At 39.1% G+C, this 25,666-nt stretch overlaps 1 protein-coding gene across 1 annotated transcript in view; it reads right to left on the reverse strand.

Annotated features, from left to right (window-relative positions):
• LOC122810349 (carboxylesterase 5A-like) overlaps window positions 1–25,666 on the reverse strand; it is a 325,740-nt gene that overhangs the window by 25,938 nt on the left and 274,136 nt on the right. The window contains exon 10 of the mRNA XM_044081930.1: window positions 13,740–13,887. Within this exon, the coding sequence (XP_043937865.1) occupies window positions 13,740–13,887 (148 nt within the window). The remainder of the gene's footprint in view (window positions 1–13,739; window positions 13,888–25,666) is intronic.

Below are 25,666 nucleotides of genomic sequence, written 5' to 3' on the forward strand. Positions count from 1 at the left end.
TGAATATTTTTGAAATGTAGATTTGAATACGTGTTATTCGCTTTATGATGGAAATAAAGAAAATATATTTTGGACAGGATATTAGTAATGTATTGATACTTTAGAATAGTAGGTGTGAAGAACTGCTGTATAATAAAAATTTCCTCCTGTAATGGAGGCCGATGGGATATATGCAAATTACCCCCTAACGACATAGAGTGTTTCAACTACATGGCTTCTAAATTTCCATGATTTTTTTTTACTTTTAAATCTTTATGGTTACATTCAGGCCAATAAACCAAAACTCTACTAGCTGTGTTTTTTATTGACCTCATTAGCACAGGATAAGTGAATTGTGATGCCCATGCACTGGCCCAGTAATCAAAGAGTCTCAGTCCTCACCACTAACACCAGTGAGAGGTGTCCACATTGGGAAGGATAACAAATACACACACAGTAAAGTACAATTTTCCTTAGGAGCACACAGAGATCACAGTCAGTCTGGGGCTGTTTTTTTCCCTTTCTCTCCAGATCTCCAATAAGACTCCCCACTGGCACAGCTATAGGATACAGATCTCGGCATAATGGTCAAGCTAAAACCTCCAGCACCTTCTCTGTCCAACCAGTGCTTTGTGTCCCTGCCAAGTAGCTGACAGACACACACTTTGAGATATGAGTTATATACAAACACACAGACACTCCTGAGGTAGGCTGGCACAGGTTCTCCAGTTATGCTCCCTTCTCTGCCAGGCTATAAGAAGAAATCACTGCCACCAACCACTAATATCAACTACTAATAAGGCCCTTACCAAAGGGTGTCCAGTTATTACTGTGCAATATTACTATCCAAATATTAAGTGTGACCCAGGGCTAAAGCTATTGGAGTGGCTTGGCCAGTATCACTATATACATACAATGTACTCTAGAGCTTAAATTATCTCTACACAAAACAGCCACAGTTGAAAGGTTTAAACATATTTAATAATAAATAATAAAAAAGTCAAGAGTTCAGACATCACAGGATAATGCTTAAAATAATACTGTAGTATAGTTCTGACAAACATAGAAAACAGCTAGACTAAACTTACTATTTCCTATCTTTTCCTAAGAGCAATCACAATTCTAAAAAAACTTACATATATAGCAAAAGCAGAGTACTGGTGAGCTGTTGTCAGCTTTAGACAAAATCCAAAGTACTCTGACTCTCTCTCTCTCTCTCTCTCTCTCTGAGAGTGTCTTTTAAATTGATAATACATCACTGCTGACTCATTTTAGATTACATCATTCTTCTCTGGTTTCCCAGGCTAACAGAAATTCAGAGTTTAACATAGCTTTGATCTTGCACCTGGTCAGAAAACCACAGTAATGAAAGACATTATATATGTAAACTCTAGCAATTAACTCTGGTCTCAAAACAATAGAAAGAATCTGCTGGTTCAGACACCACTGCTCCAAGTTTGAGATCAGTCATGCAAGGCTTGACTTAACAGCTTTCTTCCAGAAGAGTGCACTGTTGTTACATTTTTCAACATTTAACATAATTTTCTTCCATTTAAGAGAACAAGCCTGTGGCTTATATTAATATTTACAAATGACAGAAATATCTACAAAATTCTATCTAGCTAGGCTGTCAGCCTTCACATATCTTGACATATCTCCCCCCCCACCCAAGAACTCAAGCTAGTTTTTCTAGTGAAACTTGAGAAATGTTGCTTGAGAGGGTTAGGTCTATCTAAGTATACCTTACCCCATATTCCCTGTCTTGAGAGCCCATCTACTTTGGCATTGCTAACCACACTGCGGTGCTGCACTGACATATCATATGCTTGCAATCCTAGGCTCCATCTTAGCAACTTGGCATTTTGCTGTCTGGCTCGGTTTAACCATGTTAGGGGATTGTGATCGGTCACTACAGTGAATTTTCTTCCATACAGATAAGGCTGAAGTTTCTGCAGTGCCCACACTATGGCTAGACATTCCTTTTCTACAGCTGCATAACATTTCTCTCTGGGTTTGAGCCTACAACTGAGATAAACCACTGGGTGATCTTCTCACTCTGACGAAATCTGGCTAAGTACAGCCCCCACCCCATAGTTTGAAGCATCCACCTGCATAACAAATTCTTTGCTGTAATCTGGACTGGCCAACACAGAGGGTCCTCCCAAAGCTTCTTTAAGCTTCTGGAATACCTGCTGACATGCTGGGGTCCACACTACCATATCTTGGCCTCTTTTTCCTTGTTAGGTCTGTGAGGGGAGCAGCTATGGTACTGCAACTGAGGACAAACTTTCTGTAGTACCCTGCTGTCCCTAAGAATGCCCTCACCTGATTTTTGGTAGGTGCAGGCCATGCCTGAATGCTTTCTACTTTGGCAGGTTCTGGCCTGATTTTACCACTCCCCACTCTATGTCCCGTGCCATACCCACCTGACATTTGCTGGGCTTAATGGCGAATTCTGCCCTCTGTAGTCTGCCCAGCACCTCCCTGACATGTCAAAGGTGCTCTTGCCAGGAATGGCTGTAGATTGCAATATCATCTAGGTAAACAACAGCAAACCCTCCTGCTAGGATCTGATCTACCAGCCTCTGGAAAGTCGCTGGAGTATTTTTCATCCCAGAGGGCATCTTTGTGAACTCATCCAAGCCAAAAGGAGCCACACAGGCTGACCTCTCTCAAGCATTGGGAGTCAAGGGCACCTGCCAGTTACCTTTGGTAAGATTAGTGGTGGTGGGATACTTAGCCCCACCCAGCTGCTCTAGGACCTCATCTGTCCTATGCATGGAATAAGCATCTGACTCTGTGTGACTATTTAATTTCCTGTAGTCCACACAGAACCTGGTGCTGCCATCTTTCTTTGGCACTAGCACCACTGGGGAGGCCCAGGGACTGTTGGACTATTGAATTACCCCTAGTTCCAACATCTCCTGTATCTCCTCCCTCAGAGTCTGTTTGACTCTCTCAGGCACCCTAGAAGGGGTCTGCCTAATAGGCCTTTGGGCTCCTGTATCCACCTGGTGCTACACCAGGTAGGTGAACCCTGGTTTCCCAGTGAACATGTCCCCAAACTCCTGCAACACTGGTCAGATTTCTCAAACCTGGGTAGGAGACAGCTGCTGGGACATTGCTACCCCTTCCACTGAGGTGTCAGTCCGAGTCTCACTGAGGATATCAGTCACCAGATCTCCCTCAGACTGCTCCTGCAATCCACTGCAAATACTCAGCACAAGGGCCTCCCTATCATGGTAAGGTTTCATCATGTTAACATGGTACAATTTGTGCTCCTGCCTCCTGCCTAGCAATTCCAACATGTAGTTAACATCATTTACCTTTCTTAACACCTTGTAGGGTCCCTCACAAGCTGCTTGCAGCTTGTTGTGTCTGACAGGAATGAGAACCATTACCTGCTGCCCTACAGCATACTCTCTAGCTCGAGCATTGGTGTCATACCATTTCTTTTTCTGTTGTTGGGCTTCTGCCAGGTTCTCCTGGGCCAAGCCCATGAGTTCTCTGAGCCTTGCTCTGAGGTTTAGGACATATGCCACAACAGACTCCTCATGAGATTCCTACTCACCATCCCACTCATCATGAATTAAATCTAGAGATCCCCTCACCCTATGCCCATACAGAAACTCAAAGGGTGAAAAACCTGTGGATTCCTGGGGAACCTCTTTGTAAGCATACAACAGATGGGGCAAATATTTGTCCCACTCCCTCTTAAACTGGTCTGCAAATGCCCGTAGCATAGACTTGATTGTAGAGTTTAACCTCTCAACCAGGCCATTAGTCTGGGGATGGTAGGGGGTGGTCTTCAGGTGCTTCACACCACAATACTTCCACAGACAAGCCAGCAGGTCTGACATGAAATTGGCACCTCTGTCAGTCAGTATTTCTTTTGGGAAACCTACCCTTCTGAAAATCTCTAACAAAACATTTGCCACCTTTTCTGCTTCAATGGAGGACAAAGCCACTGCCTCAGGGTATCTTGTAGTATAATCTACTACCACTAGGATATACTTTTTTCCCTGTGGAACTTGGGGCACTCAGGGGCCCCACAATATCCATAGCTACCCTCTGAAATGGCTCATCAATCACAGGCAAAGGCATCAAAAGAGCTCTTACCTTGTCTCCTGCCTTGCCTACCTTTTGGCACTGCTTACAGGTCTTACAGTACCCTGTTACATCTCTGAAAATTATAGGCCAATCAAAATTCTGCATAATACGTCTCTTTGTATGTTTTATGCCCATATGACCTGCAAAGGGAATATCATGGGCTATGGCTAGAAGTGCCAGATGGTAGGCTCTGGGCACTACCAACTGCTGTATTCTCTCACCTTCTAGCCCTCCCTCAGGGGTCCACTCTCTATACAGTAACCCTTTTTCCCAGTCTACAGGTTCCCCCTTCCCTTGAGAATCAGGTGCCTCACTAGCTACCTGCCTCAGGCCTTGTAATGTAGGATCTGAGAGCTGAGCCTGTCTCAACTCTCTCTTTGTAACCCTTCCCAGCTCCCCTTCCACAGGAAGTCTGGCATCCTCTGACTAGAGTGCCTCACTGTCAGCCTGGGTCCTACTACTCACCTCTACCTTTGCAGTCACTCTATCCAAGGGAACATCAGTACCCACAAGCAGCTGTGGCTCACATTCAGTCTCACTGCTACAGAGGAGCTCCCTCTCTGAAGTAACTACCTCACCAGTTCTTGCTGCAAGTATGTGGTCTGTCTGGGTCTCCCCCACGCTACCAGACCAACATGCTTGTCTTGAAGCCTGACTGCGTGTAACTGCATAAACACATGTTACTGCCTCATTAAAATCCTTCCCTATTAGGACATCTGCAGGATGGTAGTTTAGTGCTCCTGTTGTCTAAAGACAACCTACTATTGGCATTTTGTCTTTCCCACTTACTGGCTCACTCACTTTCTGTTCCCCACCTTGCCTCCATGGACATCTGTATGCCACATGGCCCCACTGGTTGCATTCAAAACATTTAACCCTAGGTCCTGGACGTGTACCTGGACTATTAGCTTCCCCTGCTACTGGCAGATTTTGTTGGGCCAGTCTGGGCTGCCCACCATGGGTTCCTTTATACCCATGAGTAGTACTGGGGGTCACCTTCCTGTGCAGGGATACCCTGCTTGCTAGGTATAGGTCTCCCTTCTTCCCCAACTCATCTGAAGTAGCACATTGTCTATCGGCTAACCAGATCCTCATGTCATCAGGCAAAATGCTAAGGGCTTGTTCCCTTACCAAAAGGTCTGGCAGCACTTTAAAAGAGGTGACCAAACATCCACTCACCCACCTATGAAAATAAGTGCTCAGTTCAGCAACATATTCACACATACTTTCATCTGCCTTGAGTCTATGCTCATGAAACATTTTCCTATAAGTTTCAGATGTCAGCTTACAAAATTCTAACAGACAATTCTTAACAGCAGTATAATCAAAATATTTACAATCAGAAAGTTTAGACAATGCAGTTACAGCTTTACCATGGAGTAAGGGGGTCAGGAACCATACCCAGAGCCTTTGGTCAACATCATACTGTTTACATACCCTCTCAGAGATATGAATAAAACTATCAAAATTAAACCCCCCTCTGTAAACTGTGAAAGAAATTTACTGACCTTTTGTGCTTCTGGGGGTCCGGTTACTCCATTTTCCATTACCTCCATGACTCTGGTGAAGAGTCAGCATCTCCTTTTCCTGCTGCCTCTGCCTTTCCTTCTCCTCAGCTTCCAGGTGTAGCAGTTTCTCATTCATCTCAGCCTGTAGATGTCTCAGTCTCTCTCTGTTGCTTCTGTTTCCAAATGTCTGGCCTCCAATTCAAGTCCCTTTAGCTCCAGATGTTTTTTAAGTCCTCTGCAGAAAGGTTGAGCTGTCCATTCTCAGAGCCTTGTACATCTCCCACAGCCATTCTGATTGCCCTCCTGATTGCTGTTTTCTGATTTAGCTGTCACCAAAGTTGCAATCATGTCTGCCTTAGTCAGGTTTCCATGCACCAGCCCTTAGCCTAGGACATCTCAGCGGACTGGCTCCTTGACAGCTTGCCATGCTCCTCTGCTGACATGCTTGCCTGCTCTCCCTGACTAACTAAGCTAGTAAAAGAAATAAAACAATTGTGATCTGAACTCTGAATATTCACTGTGGGGCTGATTTACAGTACAAAAACATCTTCAGTGATCACTGTACACAAGCTACAGGAATTCACTATCCACACCACTACAAGTCAATTGCCAAACAATTAGTATGTGGTGTGGGTATCCCACCACTGCCAAACAATTAATATCTGACACCCATGCATTGGCCCAGTAATGAAGGAGCCTCAGTCCTCACCACTAACATCAGTGAGGGGTGTCCACATTGGGAGGGATAACAAATACACACACAGTAAAGTACAATTTCTCTTAAGAGCAGAGATCACAGTCAGTCTGGGGCAGGTTTCTCCCTTTCTGTCCAGATCCCCAATAATACTCCCCACTGGCATAGCTATAGGGTACAGGTCTCAGCCTAGTGGTCAAGCTGAAACCTCCAGCATCCTCTCTGTCCAACCAGTGCTTCATGTCCCTGCCCAAGTAGCTGATCCACACACACTTTGAGATATGAGTTATATACAAACACACAGACAGTCCTGAGGAAGGCTGGCACAGGTTCTCCAGTTATGCCCCCTTCTCTGCCAGGCTATAAGGTAGAAATCACTGCCACCAACCACTGATATCAGCTACTAATAAGGCCCTTACCAAAGGGTGTCCAATTATTACTGCACAATATTATTATCCAAATAGTAAGTGTGACCCAGGGCTAAAGCTATTGGAGTGGCTTGGCCAGTATCACTATATAAATGCAATGTACTCTAGAGCTTACATTATCTCTACACAAAACAGCCACAGTTGAAAGGTTTAAAAATATTTAATAATAAATAAAAAAACACAACGCGATACCTCTTACTACACAGTGCTTGTCAAGAGTTTTGAAATCACAGGAAAATGCTTAAAATAATACTGTAGAATAGTTCTGCCATAAATATAGAAAACAGCTAGACTAAACTTACTATTTGCTTTCTTCTCCTAAGAGCAATCACAATTCTAAATAAACTTACATATACAGCAAAAGCAGAGTACTGGTGAGTTGTTGTCAGCTTTAGACAAAATCCAAAATGCTCTGTCTCTCTCTCTCTCTCTCAGAGACAGTCTTTTAAATTGATAACACGTCACTGCTGACATGTTTTAAATTACATCATTCTTCTCTGGTTTCTCAGGTTAACAGAAACTTAGAGTTAACATCACTTTGATCTTGCACCTGGTCAGGAAACCACAGTAATTAAAGACATTATATATGTAAAATCTAGCAAGCAACTCTGGTCTCAAAACAATAGAAAGAATCTGCTGGTTCAGACATCATGGCTCCGAGTATGAGATCAAACAGTCATACAAGGTTAGACTTAACAGCTTTCTTCTAGCAGAGTGCACTGTTGTTACATTTTTGACATTCAACATTTAACACCATTTTCTTCCATTTAAGAGAACAAGCCTGTGGCTTATATTAATATTTACAAATGACAGAATTATCTACAGAATTCTATCTAGCTAGGCTGGCAGCCTTCACATATCTTCACAAGTTCGGCTATACTTCAGAAACAAGGATCTTCAAACCTAGCTGATGCCCATAAAGATGAGGTCAATAAAAAGGCCAAAACATTTATGGCCACTGTTATTGGGGTTTGGCTTTATTGACTGGAATATAACCATAAAGAGTAAAAAAGTCATGGACATTCAGAAGACATGTAACTGAAACACTTGATGTCCTAAGGGGTTATTTGCATATATCCCATGTGCCTCAGCCACAGGAGGTTTTAAGGTATCACTCAGTGAAAATTCTAGCTTGGCTGGCTTTTTCTTGCAGTTTTTACTCCGTGATTTGTGTGTGTGTCATTTCTACCCTTTGGTTTGGATGTATAATAAAATGTGGGACTCTGAAGTTATGGGGAGACTAAAGAAACAGTTGTTGAGCAAGAGGTGAGAGGGATGAAATTTATAATGTTTAAATATATTTAAAGGACTATGTGTCTGATTTTAGTTATTGTACTGAACATGAACTTTTTTTCAGTTTATCTGAAGTGAAAAAAAGTATATTATGTAAAGTAAAATGCTATATTTAAGTAAAACCCCTTTGTCTTCCTAATACGTGCCTCAGGATTTTTTACACCAACTTGGGCTTCCACCAGTTTAGGCAGATGGGCCCTTTGTTTTATGACGCTGTTTTGCTGTTTAAGAAAGTGTTGCTACTGTTTTGCTGTTTCAGAAAGTGTTGCTACTTTTTAACATATATTTGTTACTATGTCAAGCAGTTCATAGCTGAGAAAGTCAGCTTTTGACTAGCTCACTGATACAGCTATCAAATATAATAAAAGCATTAAACCAGTTTTCATAAATCTATCTATCTATCTATATATATATATATATATATATATATATATATATAGATATATATACACATATATATATATACACATATCGATATATTATAAATATACATACATACATATATAAAGATATCTACACACTGGTGTGATGAAATCCTGTCATAGTATGTTATTTTCTCACATAGTTTTCCAGTGAATTTTATTAAACTAACAGTCAATTAATGGATAAAAAGTAGATCCCCCTTGTCATACCTCTCGACCTCTTAGAGCAAGAAATCTGGACAAAGCCATAAATAAAAGTGGGACAAAGGCCCAAAAATTGGGATACTCTTTAAATACTACTGTTACAAACTTAGAAAGTTGATAGAATGGCAGGTTTTGCATTAGCATGAATTTTCTGAAGGGTATAAAGTCTGAAACGCAAATGTATGTCATTATTTTCTAATTTCAATCTTTTAATGAATTGCCATTAATTTGACAAAAAAGCAGAATTTTATGAAAATCGGAACGAAAATATGGAGCAAAAATCTGGACAGTCTGCGAAAATCTGTACAGTTGAGAGGTATGCCCCTTGGTGTGTGAGTGTGTATGGCTCCACTTCATATCATCGAATTACCATTTCATCGAATTGCAAATCATCGAGACCAAATTGTCGAAAACTCATTTCATCAAAAACTCATATCATCGAATCTCAAATCACTGAAAATCACAAAGCAACTACAAATAACATTCCACAAAGTTTTTACTACATTTATGCAGGGGGGCAAGCCCCCCTGCACCCCCCATAAATAAATATACCAACTCCAAGGTTGCACTACAGTGGGGGAAAGAGGTTATTTCCTAACCCCACTGTAGTGTGACCTTGGAGTTGGTATATTTTATTACGGGGGGTGTGGGGGGCGGAGCCCCCCACATGGGGAGTGCAGGGGGGCTTGCCCCCCCGCATAAACATAGTAAACAGTGTCTGGGATGTTATTTGTAATTGCTTTGTAGTTTTCAATGATTTGAGATTCGATGATATGAGTTTTCGATGAAATGAGTTTTCGACGATTTGGTCTCGATGATTTGAAATTCGATGAAATGGTAATTCGATGATATGAAGTGGAACCGTGTGTGTGTGTGTGTGTGTGTGTGTGTGTGTGTGTGTGTGTGTGTGTGTATATACATATATATATATATATATATATATATATATATATATATATATATATATATACACACACATACATACACACTTATAGTTACATAGAGAGAGAGACTGAATGTGTGTGTCTTATATATCAGATGGATGTTCCCATAAACTGAAGGTTTTTGCAATAAATAATGAAAGGGGGGTTCCCTTGAATGACATAGACTCTTAGAAATATCACCCTAGAATTTGATCTGGCCCCAAGATTTTTTAAAACTTTTATAAACCATTTCATCTGTCTTTCAGTAAAATGTGGGCTAGTAACATGTGAAATATATATTACAAAAGGATGGACACTTTGAGTGTTGACAAAATATGAGGCAAAGCCCTTGCTGAAATACTTCACAGTACTAGATGAAGTAATGTACTCTTTTTTTTATCTGAAAACATATATTTATTTAATTTGATGTTTTAGAACTTAATTCATAAGTACTAGTAATTTTTTTACTGAAAGCATTAACATAGTTGGCCAAGTCCCTGACAGATTTAAATCTACTCATAATTAATTGTTTACAACACAATTTTTTACAATTGTGGAGTCACATTTGATCTCGTTAAATAATTTTTATAGGTAGTCCACTGTTGCTTTTTTCTGCTCTCTCTACTCTCCAGGTACTCTTCCATCCATTCATTTTCTACAAAACTACTCCTGCTGAAGGCTGCGGTGCTTACAAGCTGAGCAAAATAGACTCAATTCTCCTACCACAAACATCCCTTGCTAGGGCATCCTGCAATAACCCCACTTATTTGCGAGCAAGGTGAGAGATATATATTCTCTCCAGTTTGTTCTGGGTCTGTGACAGTGTCTTGCCTGACACAACTCCCATAACTGGTAACCATCGGCTAGTTTTAATATATCCCCAAGCCACAAATGGCTTATTTTAATACAGAGGAGCAGCAGCTCTACTCCAGTTTTGCTGAGCTCCTCACTCTAATAAGAAAATATACACCAGCATCCTTTCAAGGGAACCTTGTTTCTGCTATTTGTAGTCTTGACCTTTTCTGTCATGACTAAAAGCTTGTGACCATAAGTAAGTGCCAACACTTCACGAGTTTTCAACATAAGGATTTTTGGTAATTGTAGCTCTGATTGGGTGGTATATTTGGCCACCTGTACATGTACTTCATTTTATGTCGGCCAAACCTCTCGTCCATTAAGATTTCGCATAAGTGAGCATCTTAGTGCTATCAGAACTAAAAAATTAACAAATGCCCTTTACAAGCATACTTTGATTCACCAAACTGCCCAATTTCAATTTACTATCATTGATAGGATTCAGCTGCCGAGGTTGACCAAGGCAGGCTGGCATGATAAACTCAATAATATGGAAGCATTATGGATTACAAAACTGGGTACTTTGTTCAAACCTGGGTTAAATGAATGTGGATAAAGCTATATGTTGATACTATATATTTATACATTTATTGCTGTACTTTTGGGTTTGAACTGAGCTTATTTTCCCTATTTTGCTGGGGACTAATGTAATCAATATTATGTAATATTATTATATTCATTTTTGTCATTATTTTCTGTTTTTAAGAAATGTTTATATTAAACAAATTTTTTCTTTTTTGGTTACATATCCCTTTAAATCATTCAGTATATAAGGAACATCAGTATGCATCATTTTAACTTTTTCTTTCTGCACTGAAGGCCATTACATTGGCCAAAACCGGTTTGCAGTTCTTCTGTTTTTTTATTTCGTTTTTCAACATGCCACAATAAAGTAGTTTTTTGCTTGCCTAAACCTTTGTGCTGGCTCGTTTTGTGCATTTTGACATTTTGGTTTGAGCCTTGCACTGGATCCACCTTGCGTGTCTTTTTTGGTTTGCTCCATAAGTAAGGATGGGACATATATTGACCTGCAAACAGAGCTTCAGCTTAGGAGTTGGGCTCTCATTCCTCACTACAGGATGGCACAATCCCTGCAGTACTACCACCCCCACATCTTATCATTCCACCAGCCCACTCTAGTGTCCATCATGTACTGGACTCCAAGATGCTCAGGCTCCTCCACCTGTTAGCTGCTCACCTCTCCCATGCAGAAAGCCAGTCGTATTTTCTGGGAGAGAACTATGTCTTCTGATTTAAAGATGATGCTTTTTAATTCATCTGTTGTACTCATACTCTTCTTTCCTTCCTACAGTTCTCTCACCCCTTGATCCACATGCATTTCTTTTTTCTTCCCATAATAACGTTGTAGTCCCACATTTCATTATACAGCAATTCTTCACATCTCCTACTGAAAACTAACCATACAGTACTAACATACTGCCCATCACAAACTATACATACAGTCTTAACATACTGCTCATCACAAACTATCCATACAGTACTAACATACTGCCCATCACAAACTATGCATACAGTACTAACATACTGCCCATCACAAACTGTCCATACAGTACTAACTTCCTGCCCATCACAAACTATGCATACAGTACTAACATACTGCCCATCACAAACTGTCCATACAGTACTAACATACTGCCCATCACAAACTGTCCATACAGTACTAACATACTGGCTGCCCATCACAAACTATGCATACAGTACTAACATACTGCCCATCACAAACTATCCATACAGTACTAGCACACTGCCCACCATATCTTTTTGTTGCAGTAAAAACAGTTGCTTGTAACCAGAAACACAATGTCTGCAAGACCCAGTGCTGCAGTGCTCAATTTTACAAACTGTTTAGATTCTTAATTTTGGCTTTACACTGGTGTCCTTCCCATGCAGCTGATGAACAGGATACTACACATTATACGCCCTTGCAGAGTCCTACTATCCATTAAATGTATATGTGTTAATAAAGAGAATGGAGACTCACCTCTGATTCTGCAAACACATGGAGTGAACAACATGTAGAGATCGCCTTACCACCCATATTGTTGTAACAGCTTCTACAATACTGCAAGGTACAGTCAGATATCTTATCTACATCTATAAAACAGGTGTAGATGATTAATTTACTCTGACCCAAACTCCTCCCACAAGTAGGTCTTCACTTCAATGGCAATTGACTGTAATTTATTTTTCCTTTAGTCTTTAAGATGAAGACTTTTTTTCCTTGCTCCTGAAGCTGTCGGGGGTTGCGGTTTGTAGGTGCCAATGATGTGGGAATGTAGCATACCTCTCGACTTCTTACTGGAAGAAGCCTGGATAAAGTAAAAAATATTGGGGGGACAATGTCCCAAAATCATAAGGCAGATCCTACATATTGCTCATATAAACTTAGAAAGTTGCAAGAATAACAGTTTTGAATTTGTGTATATATTCTGAAGGGTATGAACACTGAAATGTCTGTCATTACTTTATGGATGTAATAAGCAACGTACCAAAAATAAGAGGTAAAAATCTCTATGAAATTCTAGACAGATGAGAGGTACGGTGTGTAGTACTGGTGTTTGTTAACATACAGGTATTTGTTAATCTAATGCTGATATTTTAAGAAATGCCAGTGTTGACTGTAGCAAGAGGCTTGTTACCCACCCCCAAGTTTCTGTGATCCATCCTGTTTTCAGATACTCATCACAGAGCACCACCCCAGGCATGGCTCCAAAGGAGGGTTCTAGTATCTGTGCTCTGGGTGAAATTCTCTAATGTACTGAAATACCAATCATGAGAATCATATTTTGTGGGTTATTTTTGTCTGACTCTTGTCTTAGGTTAACTTCCTGTGGATGATCCCATGAGGGGTACAATGCCTAGAAAATATAGCTTTAAAAGTACATTCTGTCTGGGAAACATAGCCTTTAAATGTCTACATTTTCAAGCATTATGTTATAAACTGACAACCTAGATGATTTTTTCTATTTTTTTATTTTTAATGCTATGAACATACTATTAACTCTGATTAAACTTCTGTCTAAAATCTCTATCCTGAAAGCATTGTTCACAAAAAGGTATAAACATGCATTTTTGTTACCAAAGCAATTTATCAAACCATAAAACATTTTAAAAATATAACATCCATTTTATTGGAGAGTTTCATGTACTCATCCTTTGTACTTATAACACACTTTGAGCAGTACAATCTGTACACTGCTCACTTCTGTACGTCTTACTGCTGATTTTCAGTAAATTTACTTTAACTGAAAATATATCAGTGTTAGAAAAGACAATGTTATTGCATCTTTCTTTTTTCTTACCTCTATGGTACTTAGCAGCCCTGAATGTTGGGATAACAAGAATTAAGTCACCTAAAAATTCGAGAAAAAGATCCCGCAACTGAATGGGGTCTTCGATATCTTCAAAGTATTCTTTTACAATGAACTGTTGAAGCTCCTCTCCTACACTCTGAAAATGAAAAAAATATGCAGTAAGTATCAACTAACGTGGAACTTAGTAATGCAGTTATTACGTTTTTACAGCAAGGAACATAGGGGAGACGGTCTCATTCAGCAGTCTGTGATGTTATTGTACAAATGACATTTAAAAAAATGTGTTTTGAATCTGCTTCTCTAATGCAGGAATCAGTGGTAGCTGGTGACTTCAAATCAAAGGGGGGGGCTGCAGGAGACAGCTGAATAGGTGGGGTCAATGGGAAGGGTGTGGCCAACTAGAAAGGGGAGGAGCTATGCTCAAAACCACAAAAACTAACTTTAATTAAATACGCTGCCCTGGGTGCCAAACCGTCATTATGAGAGTCCAATCAAGACAAAATGAAGTGTAGAAGAATAAAAATATTTCAGTGCATTGGCTGCATGACATCTTACTTAATATCTAGATGGAAACAAAAAGGTTGTGAGGCATGAAAAAAAATAATTATTTTTTAAATACATTACTGGAATGCCAGTCAAAATCAAGTATAAGAAAAACAAGCAGCACTCAATTCAAACCACTTCTCCTTGCACTGCAGTTCTAACTAATTATAATTTATATTCAGCTTTATTAAAGTACCAAGTAACATGCTGAAAGTAGCAATCTCTGTGATGCCCCCACTTGTAAAAATGTTTCTTATCCAAAAATGACCTGCTGACTGACAACTATCTACTTGTTTCATGGGGAAAACATGATCAAAGTAAAAAATGAAAAGCAAACAAGAAACAAGCTCAAGATACATTGCTTAAAGGATTACTGTACAGGTTATGGACCACACATGATTGGCATTCTGTTTAATTTACAGATAAAGCCTGCAGAGATGACTGGAAGTCTCCAACAAGTGTAATGAACTTCTTAAAATAATGTAATCCTGTCCTTTATTACAAACACTGTCATATGCGTTTCAATACCCAAGGCTTATACATTATCTAGTGATGTAAGTATTCTCTGCATGGCAACAACAGAAAGGCTTTCAATGTTGGCAGCTCTTTAACAGTATGCTTATTAAAGCTTACTTGCATCTTACGATCTCAGACAAGCTTACCTGACAGTCATTACAGCATTGTTACTTAAACACAGAGCAACAGGCACTTTGAGTAAAACATAAATCAACAGTACAAAAATATGACAGAAACCAGACCATTCTGCAAAATCAAGGACAGATGAAAAGCCAATGTAGTACTTATGTCTACCTTGGATGGGGGGATACTCTGCACATTTACACTGCATAACTGCTCCTTGCCTTGGTTGGACACATCCAGGGTCACTACATGGAGGAGTGGGGTGCAACAAGTATGTCACAATTTGAAATGTCTCTGGCTGACTGTGATGGCCCTGACACATTTGTCATACCTGTCAACCTCAGAGCAAGAAATCTGGACAAAGCCATACACACAAGTGGGACAAAGGCCCAAAATAAGGACAATTTTTAAATATTGCTCTTATACATTTAGAAAGATAATAGAATAGTAGGTCTTGCATTGGTATGAATTTTCTGAAGGGTATGAAGTTTGAAACTCAAATGTCTGTCATTATTTTCTAACTTCAGTCTCTAATGATTTGCCAGTAATTTGCCAAAAAAAACCCCACAATTTTATGAAAAATGGACCAAAAATGTGATGCAAAAATATAATACAGCCACACAATACAGCTGGGAACCAGTCAAAGAAGCAACACATTTTTAATATTAGTTCTGCTAACTTGAGCAGCTGACAAAATAAAAGAATCTTCATGCATTTCTGAAATAAAAGTAATCTATAACTCTGATTATTACAGTTATTTCTTAATTGTAAACCTTCCATGTTTTCTTCTAAAATTGCTATTTTGCAGAGGGATTATTAGGGGAAGAGCAACATTTTGAGCCAAAATTGGGGAAAGTTAAGAGGTCTGGCTATGCCTAATTCTATAAAGCAATTTATTTGCATGTACCTCTCAACCTGTTAATGCAATATATCTGGACAAGGCCAAATATATTGGGGGAAAATATAAACAGTACTAAAAATTGCTCTTGTATAACCTGAGACAGTTGATAGAATAACAGGTCTTACTTTAGCATGCATTTTTCTGAAGGTTATGATGTCTGAAACTCAGTGTCTGTCATTATTTAGTGACTTAACTCCTAAATGGTTTGCCAGAAAATCACAAATTTTATGAGGAACAAACCAAAAATAAGAAGCAAAAATCTATTCATTCTGTGAAAATCTGGAAGTTGGGAGATATAGTTCAGCTAGGGCTGTCTGAGTTTGCCGTCCATCCCCCTCACAAAATCATGATCGATTGGAGCCTCCCCCCTGCAGCCATTCCAATGATCCATTACTTGGCTATTTCACTCCATTTACCATAAACACTAATGTGCATACTGCTTTACTTCTATTATGATTTGAACTTCATTTGAAAGTTTTATCTTGCATTTTACAGCACAAACACTAAGACATCTGCTAAACAAAGCAATGCAGTCTCACAATGAAAACAGACTTAGCATTAAAACTTATCTGCCCTTGAAACTCACATTCATTGAAATAGCATTGAAACTCACATTCACTGAAATAGCATTGAAACCCACATTCAAAGAAAATACATTTTGCCAGTGGCAGATAAAGATTAACTTTGGGCTGTTTTCAAATCATAGGCCCCTTGCACATGAAACATACATGTGCTCTTTGATACACCTTCCTGATTGTACTAAATTATATTACTTGTACAATACACTACAGTTGTTAGAGGGCGTTTTAAATTTGTTTTGAACATTTTTCCAGTAAACAATGAAACAAAACGCATGCACCAATAATAACAAAACTGCCCAGTTCAGAACATTTTTCCAGTAAACAATTAAACAAAATGCATGCACCAATAATAACAAAACTGCCCAGTTCAGAACATTTCCATCATAAAAGTCTACTCAAACTTCTACAGTCCACCATTATCAGTAAATATGCACAATCTCTGAAGAAGTTAAAGCCATCTAAATAATTCCACATTAAAGAAATCTGTAACTAATGAAGAGGTTGGTGCTAGCAAACACCTTCATATTTCATGGTTTCATCGAAAAATAAAGTGTCTGTTGCCCCTGAGGAATAAATTGCCTATATTACATTAAAAAATGATAAGCTAGTAATATTGCAATAGGAAATGGATGGCAAACTGATAACAGGTTCATAGTTAGTATCTTCGCCAGAGAGGACATTCTCAGTATGGCAGCATCCACCCCTTGTGGGAGTAGAACCCACAGCCTTCTGCATCAAAAGCAAGTACACAACCTGTTGTGCTATTAACAATGCAAGCAGACTCAGCATAAGCAGCACTAAACTTTTCTTCCCCTGCAGCTCTCAGATCCTTGTAAAATCTACTCAATACTCAACTGCATCTCAACTTCGCAGCGCAAGAAATCTGGAAAAAGCCAAAATTTATTGGGGGTTCAAAAGCCCAAAAACCAGGGACACATTAAACATTGCTTGTATAATCTTGGAAAGTTGCTAGAATAAAATGCTGTGTTACCACCATACATTTTACTGCCAAGGTCCCTGTGCAAAACAGTCAGAGCAAAATACTACTACACCAAATCAGCTGCTTTGTGAAAAAGAGAAAGACTGAAACTTAAATGGCTATCATTTAGTGAATTCAGTTCTCACCATAACATATTCAGTGAATTCAGTTCTTGCCATAGCTGTCAACCTTAGCACAAAAAACCTGGACGAAGCCAATAATGGGGGAATACAGTCCCAAAAATAGGGACAAATTTCAAATATTCATCTTATAAACTTAGAAAATTGCTAGAATAAAAGGTTTTATATTACTATGTATTTTCTGAAGAATATGAAGTCTGAAATTCAAATGCCTGTCAATTTTACTTATTCAACATTTGTTAACCAGGAAAGTCTGACGGAATAAAAACAATTTTCAGCAGAGGCCCAGGGTGAAATACTGCAGACATGTCTTTGTAAAATGGCAGGACACCAGAGGAAACCCACACAAACACAGGGAGGAGATGCAGACTCCACACAGAAGGCACCCCAGCCAAGAATCAAACCAGAGAACCTATAGCTGTGAGGCAACAATGCTACCACTGCACCATCAAATATTTAAGGAATTAAACATTCAGGAACCCGAAGTCTGAAATTTAAATGCCTGTCAATTTTATTTAACATTTGTTAACCAGGACAGTCTGACTTGGAATAAAAAAACAATTTTCAGCAGAGGCCTAGGAAGAAATAATGTAGACATATCTTTGTAACATGGGAGGACACAAAAGCAAACCCACACAAACACAGGGAGAAGATGCAGACCCCATACAGAAGGCACCCCAGCCAAGAATCAAACCTGAGAACCTGTAGCTGTGAGGCAACAATGCTACCACTGCACCATCAAATATCTAAGCATTTAAATATTTAAAAAACACAGATATTAAGAGAAACAGAACAGATCAAACATGAGGCAAAAATCTGCAATTTTTTTACAAATGGTGGTGGTTAGGGAATTCAGGCCCTTACCACCTGCATACAAGTTACAGGGTTCAAGCCTGAGGTATTCCCTACCACACCACCATGAGTTTGCTCTAGCCACCAGTATATAGCAACTGGGGCATTTCACACACATACACACACTTACCTTACCTTTGCCTAGATAACTGCTCACCTTGCCGCTGCTGATAACCAAACAGTCCCTTTTCTGCCACCGAGCAACCCTAGATATCCGAACAGTCCAAATCCTCCTCGCGATTGGTCCAGCGCACCTCGTTAGCTGCTACATGCATCTTGATTGATCCAGCCTGCTACTGCAGTCCGGAGTGCCTCCATTCCGTGACATCACCACCGCACAGACTGCTGGGCATCTTGGGGCTGAGATGCCTTTCTCCCTATCTAGACTACTGAGAAAGCAGTCTGAGAGTGTTTCTGTGTATCTAGAGGGTGCACGGAATTATGGTGTTTGTTTTTGTGGTTCTTAGTTTTATTTTTATTTGTTTTCTAGGTGGGAAGGCTGCAGTCCTGCAGTCCTATAGCACGAGCCGCCCCTGGCAGGAATAAAGGACTGATTTTATAGGAGATTCCCCAAATCCCCATGCTGGGAGGTGCTTTCCTTTAATTTTTTGCACACTGTGGTAGGTATATTTCACTTAGCTGTGACCTTCTTCTATTATAACACACTTTGGCTGACTGTTCACTACTGCACATCTGTCCATCATATAACTTGATAGCTATCAGGGGAAGCCTCTCTTAGATGTACAGTATATTTTTTGCTTTACAGGCTTTAGCAATGTATACATTGAGGAGTAAAATGAAAATGTCAGTCTTGTCATGAAAGAAACTACAAGTGTACGGGTAAACAAAAACATGCAAGTAACTATTACAGAAAAAGTAAAAAAGATCTGGGAGAACCTTACAGCGACTCAAGCAACAGCTGCTTGAAAACCAGGAACTCATAGGCCTGGGTTTGAGTGACTGTGTCCACATTTAGCCACTTAGCCAAGCAGCTGTTTAAACTTGAATGTGAATTCAGGGCCATAGCTACTGCAGCCGTCAGATGCCATCAAGGTCCTGTCACAGAAATGGTAAGTAGAGAGAGGAAATAGGGAGAGAGTGCTTTAGATTTTTAGAGGGGAGGCAGAGATTAGGTTTAGGGAGTGATCGGGACTTGGCCCAGAGTTGGGTTTCAGGAGCAACCAGCATCTGGCCCAGAGTTATGTTTAGGGAGTGATCAAGAGTTGGCTCATGGTTATGGTTATGGAATGATCAAGGGTTTGCTCATAGTTAGGATTAGGGAGCAAGCAGGACTTGGCCCAGACATAGGGACAGGAAGTGATTGAGTTAGCTCATAGTTAGGGTTATTGAGTGATCGGGAGTTGGATCAGAGTCAGGGAGCAAAGGGGAGCTGTTTTTAGGGTTAGGAAGCAGTCGAGAGTTGGCTCAGAGTTTGAGAGCAATCAGGAGTTGCCTCATAGTTAGGGTTCGGGAGTGATTGGGAGTTGGTTCAGTTAGGGTTAGGAAGCAAAGGGGAGCTGTTTTTAGGGTTAAGGTTAGGGAGTGATCGAGAGTTGGTTTAGAATATGAGTTAGGGAGTGATGGGGAGCTGGATCGGAGTTAGGGTTCAGAAGCAAAGGGAAGTTGTTTTTAGGGTTAGGGGCAGGGGTCTGGGAGGGAGAGTTAGCTAAGTAGTAGTTCACATAATTGGGGTACTGGGAGTTAGTGCACTTGCCAATATGAGCAAGGGACATCAAGGAAGTGTGTTGCAAAGTAATAGTACATAAGCACTTATAATGCACCCAAAAATCTGGTGCTTTGAAGAAGTAATCAAAAAAATTAGGAAGAAACATATTTCAGGTATAGAATGAGTATGGTTTCAGACAAAAGGAAGAAAGGAAAGAAGTCAGAGCAGTAGGGTCAAAAATAAAAGGGAAAAGTAAGCATGGCTAGTATAGAAGTTGTACAAAATACTTATAGAAAAAGAGAGAAATTCAAACACCTGAAAGCATTGTTTACAAAAAGGTATAAAACGTGCATTTTTTTGTTACAACAGAAATTATTTGTCAAACTATAAAATATTTTAGAAATATAACATTCCATTTGATAGTGGAACAGTGATGACTGTTAAAAATAAGTTGTGATGATGTAAGGTATTGCCAGCTATGCCAGGAGAAGTACGGTAGTGGATGTGTAGCATATGCCAACATAGTTAGCTGGAGTTTTGTAAATAATTATATGTCATTTGTATAGCAAACTGATTTGTACAGATACTTGTCTAAGGTCGCTTGCATTAAAAAGTGAACCAACAGTGGGTGCTGACTTTATTAAAACTGATTAAATGTATGTGTTTTAACAGAAGATACTGGAAGAGAAGAGGTTAATCTCAGTCCAGCTAACTTTGAAAAATAACTTGTAAAACAGAACCACGCAGATGAAATTGCCAGTATATTTGACCAAAACCAACTTAGAAAAGCAATTCACTGGGTCCACACCATAAGCTCCATACCTCCACAGGAATAACAGGATCAAATTTTTTATGAACACACTTTATTCCAAACACAAAGAAAGTTAAGCACTTTCATCTCCCTCACCAAAACAGAGACTTCTTCAGATCTAAGTTATTATTCCCATAAGTACCTCTTATATAATAGGTGTCATTTACATTCTAGTTAATTAAACAATTTATAAATTAAACATTCTGTAGTTAAAGTGCTCCACACCACTCCAAATACTGACAACTTAAAACATTTATGATAAAAGTATAAAAAAAATTGAAGCATTAAGAAAAATGCTATATTACATCCAGAGCTCTCTTTTTTAACACTGGAGCCAAAGGAATGTTTTCATTAATACCTGGTGGTGTGTTAGAGTTTAATTTTATCATCCAAAAAAGTTCTCAACTCCAACCAGAGCTCACCACCCACCTTGGGCATTCAATGGAACTTATTCTAAGATTCCAAATTTAAATCTAGTGAAGTCCTGACACTGTATGGAGTATTTATACAGTGATTTTTTCACATTACCCCTTGATATTGCGTACAGATGTTCATAGATCCTTGTTCTAAGTTTTCTTTCTGTCTTACCTATATAATAACTGCCACAAGTTTGGTAAATTGAAATGTAAACTATACCCTTGGTGTTACATTTTCCTTTGTACAAATCAACCTTGTATCCATTTTCCTTTAATACTATATTATTAGATTCAAGTATGTAGGGGCATTATCTGCATGTCCTGCACTTAGTGGTACCTTCGTCAAATAGAGAAATTATTTTGAAAAGGTATTCAAATATCAATTTTAAATTCCTTCTCATCTTGTAAACAAAGTTTAGCTTACTCCCTAGAATTTTTGGGGCATCAGACTTACCCTTAAAAATTGTCCAATTTTAGATATAATTTCTCTCACCTTCTTTGAAAAATAGTTGGAAATTAAATTTCCTGGGTTACGCCATAAAGATTGAATCTTACAGTTCTGATTGCAACCAGAGACTAAATGTCTGTGCCAGAGAATGGTTTACTAGCTCCTGTAGGAAGAGTGGCATTGTTTTATAGTTTTAGCTTCCAAATGCTATGACACATCTCAGCAAAATTCTGTCTGTATGTATAGTAACACATATGTGATAAATTCTGGTTCAGTTTCTAGCAATGATGGTAGCATGGGAACTAGAAGTCAGATGACCAGATTTATGTGTTGTCATTCTGTAATATAGGACAAAAATTATGTTTTAATACCAGATGAGAGAGAAGTCTCTAAGCAGTTTGTTTTTGGAATCTGACAAATAAGAAAGACCACTCACCTATGCCTTGCTCTAGTAAGTGACCAGGGAATAGTAATTATTTATATCAGTCAGGAAAATATAGTGAGATTTGTTAAGCACTGTTTTTCTGTATCTGTGTGAATCTATTCAACTGTGTTATTTGAATATTTCCTATGATGAAACTCTTGGTGTTTATTGTAAATAGATATTTAGTATTTTCATGTTCTTTTATTCTTTATTATTAAATATATTTAAACTTTTCATTGTAGCTGGTCCTTTAGAGAATATTTTAAACTTTGTGAGTATTCATATTTGTTTGATACTCTGCAGCCATTCCTGAAAACCTTATTGCATTGATCGAACACTACAAACACTATCATTTATATTAATATTAATGTCACTCAGTATAATTGGGTACCCTTTTAAGAGCCTTAGAGCAACTGGCTTTGAAGTGTCTAGTGGCAGTGTAACTACCTTATAGTCTGGGAAGAAAGGAGCATAGCTAGTAAATTTGTGCCAGCCTTTCCCAGGTAGGGGTGTGTGTGTGTGTGTGTGTGTGTGTGTGTGTGTGTGTGTGTGTGTCAGCTGCTTGGAGCAGGGACTCATCTGAGGACACAAATCTACAGCTGTGCCAGTGATGAGTCTTAATGGGGACCTTGAGTGAGACATAGAGAGAGAAAAATTCAGAACCTGGACTGTGTGCTCTTAAGGGAAACTGTGCTTGGTGCAGACAGATGCATCTGGAAATTCTGTGTGTATTTATTTTTATTCTAAGTGAATGTCTCTCTCCAGTGTCAGTGATGAGGATTCTCCTTGATTACTGGCCCAGAATGAGGACATCACATATTAGTGGCAGTGGTGGGATATTAATTAACATTCTGTAGCCTGTAGGGAGTTGTCATCTGAAGGTGGGTGTACTCCCAAGCAGCCACAATTTAAACATACAGAGTTTCAGTTTCACAACAGTTTTTAGTTATTTTTTGTTAGTTTAGTTTAGTTAGGGAAAGCAGGCAAAGATGTCAGCAGAGGATTATGGGAAGCTGACAAAGAACCAGTTGGCCAAGTGTGCAAAGCCAAAGGACTGGTGCATACCAACCTGACTAAAGAGGAAATTATTCCAGCCTTAGTCACAGCTCAGCCAGCAACTAGGAGGATAACCAGTCTACTGATGGGATTTTGGACCCGTCAGAAACAGGACAGTTCACCTTTTCCTCAGAGGACTTAAAAATCTGTCTGCAGGTAAAGAGACTTGAACTGGAGGCAAAATGTTTGGAATTAGAATCAGCAGAGAGACTGCAGCATTTGGAAGCTGAAGGAAATGAGAAGCAGTGTCAACATAAGAGGGAGATTTTGACTGTTCTCCGGGGTCATGGAGATAATGGGGAAGGGAACAAGTGAACCCAAAAAGCAATAAAAGTCAGTAAATTTCTTCCACAATTTACAGAGGGTGATAATTTTGATAGTTTTATTCATATATTTGAAAGAGTATGTAAACAGTATAATGCTGACCAAGGGCTTTGGGTGCTTTTCCTGACCCCCTTACTCCATGGTAAAGCTATAACTGCTTTTTCTAAATTGTCTGATATTGACTGTTTAAACTATAAAATGTACCTATTGTATAAAATGAAAAATAACCAACTTTAATACCAAAATGAAACAAAAACAACAAACAAAATACAACTGGTAAGCACTTTTGTTCCACTTATGGAACTTCATCAGACCAAGCTGTACCCATCCAAAATTTCATTAAATAGTCAAGATCACATGATCCACAAGCATCATTAATTTAACCCTTTTCTTCGCAGGACCACCTTGTAAGTCTCCCTTTCATTCATACCAGGGGAAACGACATGCATTTAACCTTACCCGCCAAAAATACTCCTTCCAATCTAACTCATCTTCCCCTTCTAACCTTACATTACAGTTTAGCACTTGATCTATTATAGTAAATTTAAAATAAACACTATTGAATTACGCTTATTTCTAAGCCATTAAGTTCTTTATTTTCTACTGCCCTTAAATGTTCATAGATTCTCTTACTGAACATTCTAGAGGTTCTGCCTATATAAAATGCAAGACAAAGCACACACAAAGCAACACAGACCACAAATCTAGATCTACAATTATATTCATGTAATAATTTAATATTGTAATTTCTAGCTGCTATCCTAACCTCATTTCCTTCAATAACAAATTGGCAAAACCTGCAACTGCCACACAAACATTCCTGGACTGTCCTTCAACTGTTTATTCATAAAATTATTCCAATAAAAATATTCTTTTACATTTTCCCCCTTTTAGAAACAAATACCAGATTATTTCCAATAATACATTTTAAATTAGTAAGAAATTTCCAATTATTCTTAACTATCTGCTTAATACTAACTTCATCTACTGAGTTTTGCAATATACACGCCAACTTATAATGTTTTATATTCTTTCCATCTGGAACTAAATTATTTTGGATATCTGCTTGTCTTGATTTTTTTCTGATTTTTATTAGTGAACTAAGTGAATAACATATTTCAAGGTGTGAACTTCACACCCTTCACACTGAAGTTTCTGCATGGTTTGTTTTTTTCTTTTTTTTCAAACTAATACCTGAGCAATATAGCACTCCATGCAGGCATGGTACAAACTGAAACAACTGTTTAATACTTATGTAGCAAGCAGTTTGCAGTAGTTAAAAAGAAGAAAAATATATTTTTTAACCTAAACCCCAAGCACCATAGTGTTCTGTACAGGCAGAGTATAAACTATAGCAACTGTTTGTGCTACACTTGCAGCATGCAATTTGCTGCAGTTTGAAAGACAAAATGTTTTTTTTTCTTTTTACTAAATTGTGCAGAAGGAGGGTCAAGGGCAGGGCACAGAAAAGGAATGTAAGTGGTTAGGGCAGGAGGAAAGTGTATGTTGTGCATCTGGCCATCTGAACAGCTGAGAGAGTGGGGTGCTAGTCTGTGGGACCAGCGGGTTATCTTCAGTTTACCAACAGTCCACTTCTCCGACACGTATTCACTCGACACTTCAAATTACTGACATTCCCAAAGCCAACGTTACCCGTGTGGCTAGTGAACACTTGGCCATCTACCTGAACTTTGCCCCTTACCCCTGCGGTAGTGCATTCTCGAAGTTGGTATATTTAGTAAGGGTGGTGTGGGGGGGTGAAGCCCCCCCACATAGAGGGGTGTGGGTGGTGTAGCCCCCCACATCCGTGGGTTTGTTTTCTTCTGGTAGTTCTTTGGTCGGGATGGCCAGGTATTTACTTACCATTTGGGAAATGTCGGCTTTAAGAATGTCAGTGATTTGATGTGTCAGTAAACTGGGTTTCAGGGAAGTGGACTGTTGGTAAACTGAAGGTAACCCAACCAGCACAGGGTGCTGGTCAAGCAAATTATGCTTCGATTAATGTACCATCATCTCGGTTTCTCAATAGCTAAACTCTAAGCTTTATACTGAGTCATGTGATCTTTCCACAACTCAGTTTGTTCCTGCAGATTTTTGTTTTAAGACAACACTCTGTATAACCATTTCCTCATTTA

Source organism: Protopterus annectens, chromosome 8.part1, assembly GCF_019279795.1.
Source record: "Protopterus annectens isolate FY-2018-M chromosome 8.part1, PAN1.0, whole genome shotgun sequence".
Taxonomy (NCBI): Eukaryota; Metazoa; Chordata; order Ceratodontiformes; family Protopteridae; genus Protopterus; species Protopterus annectens.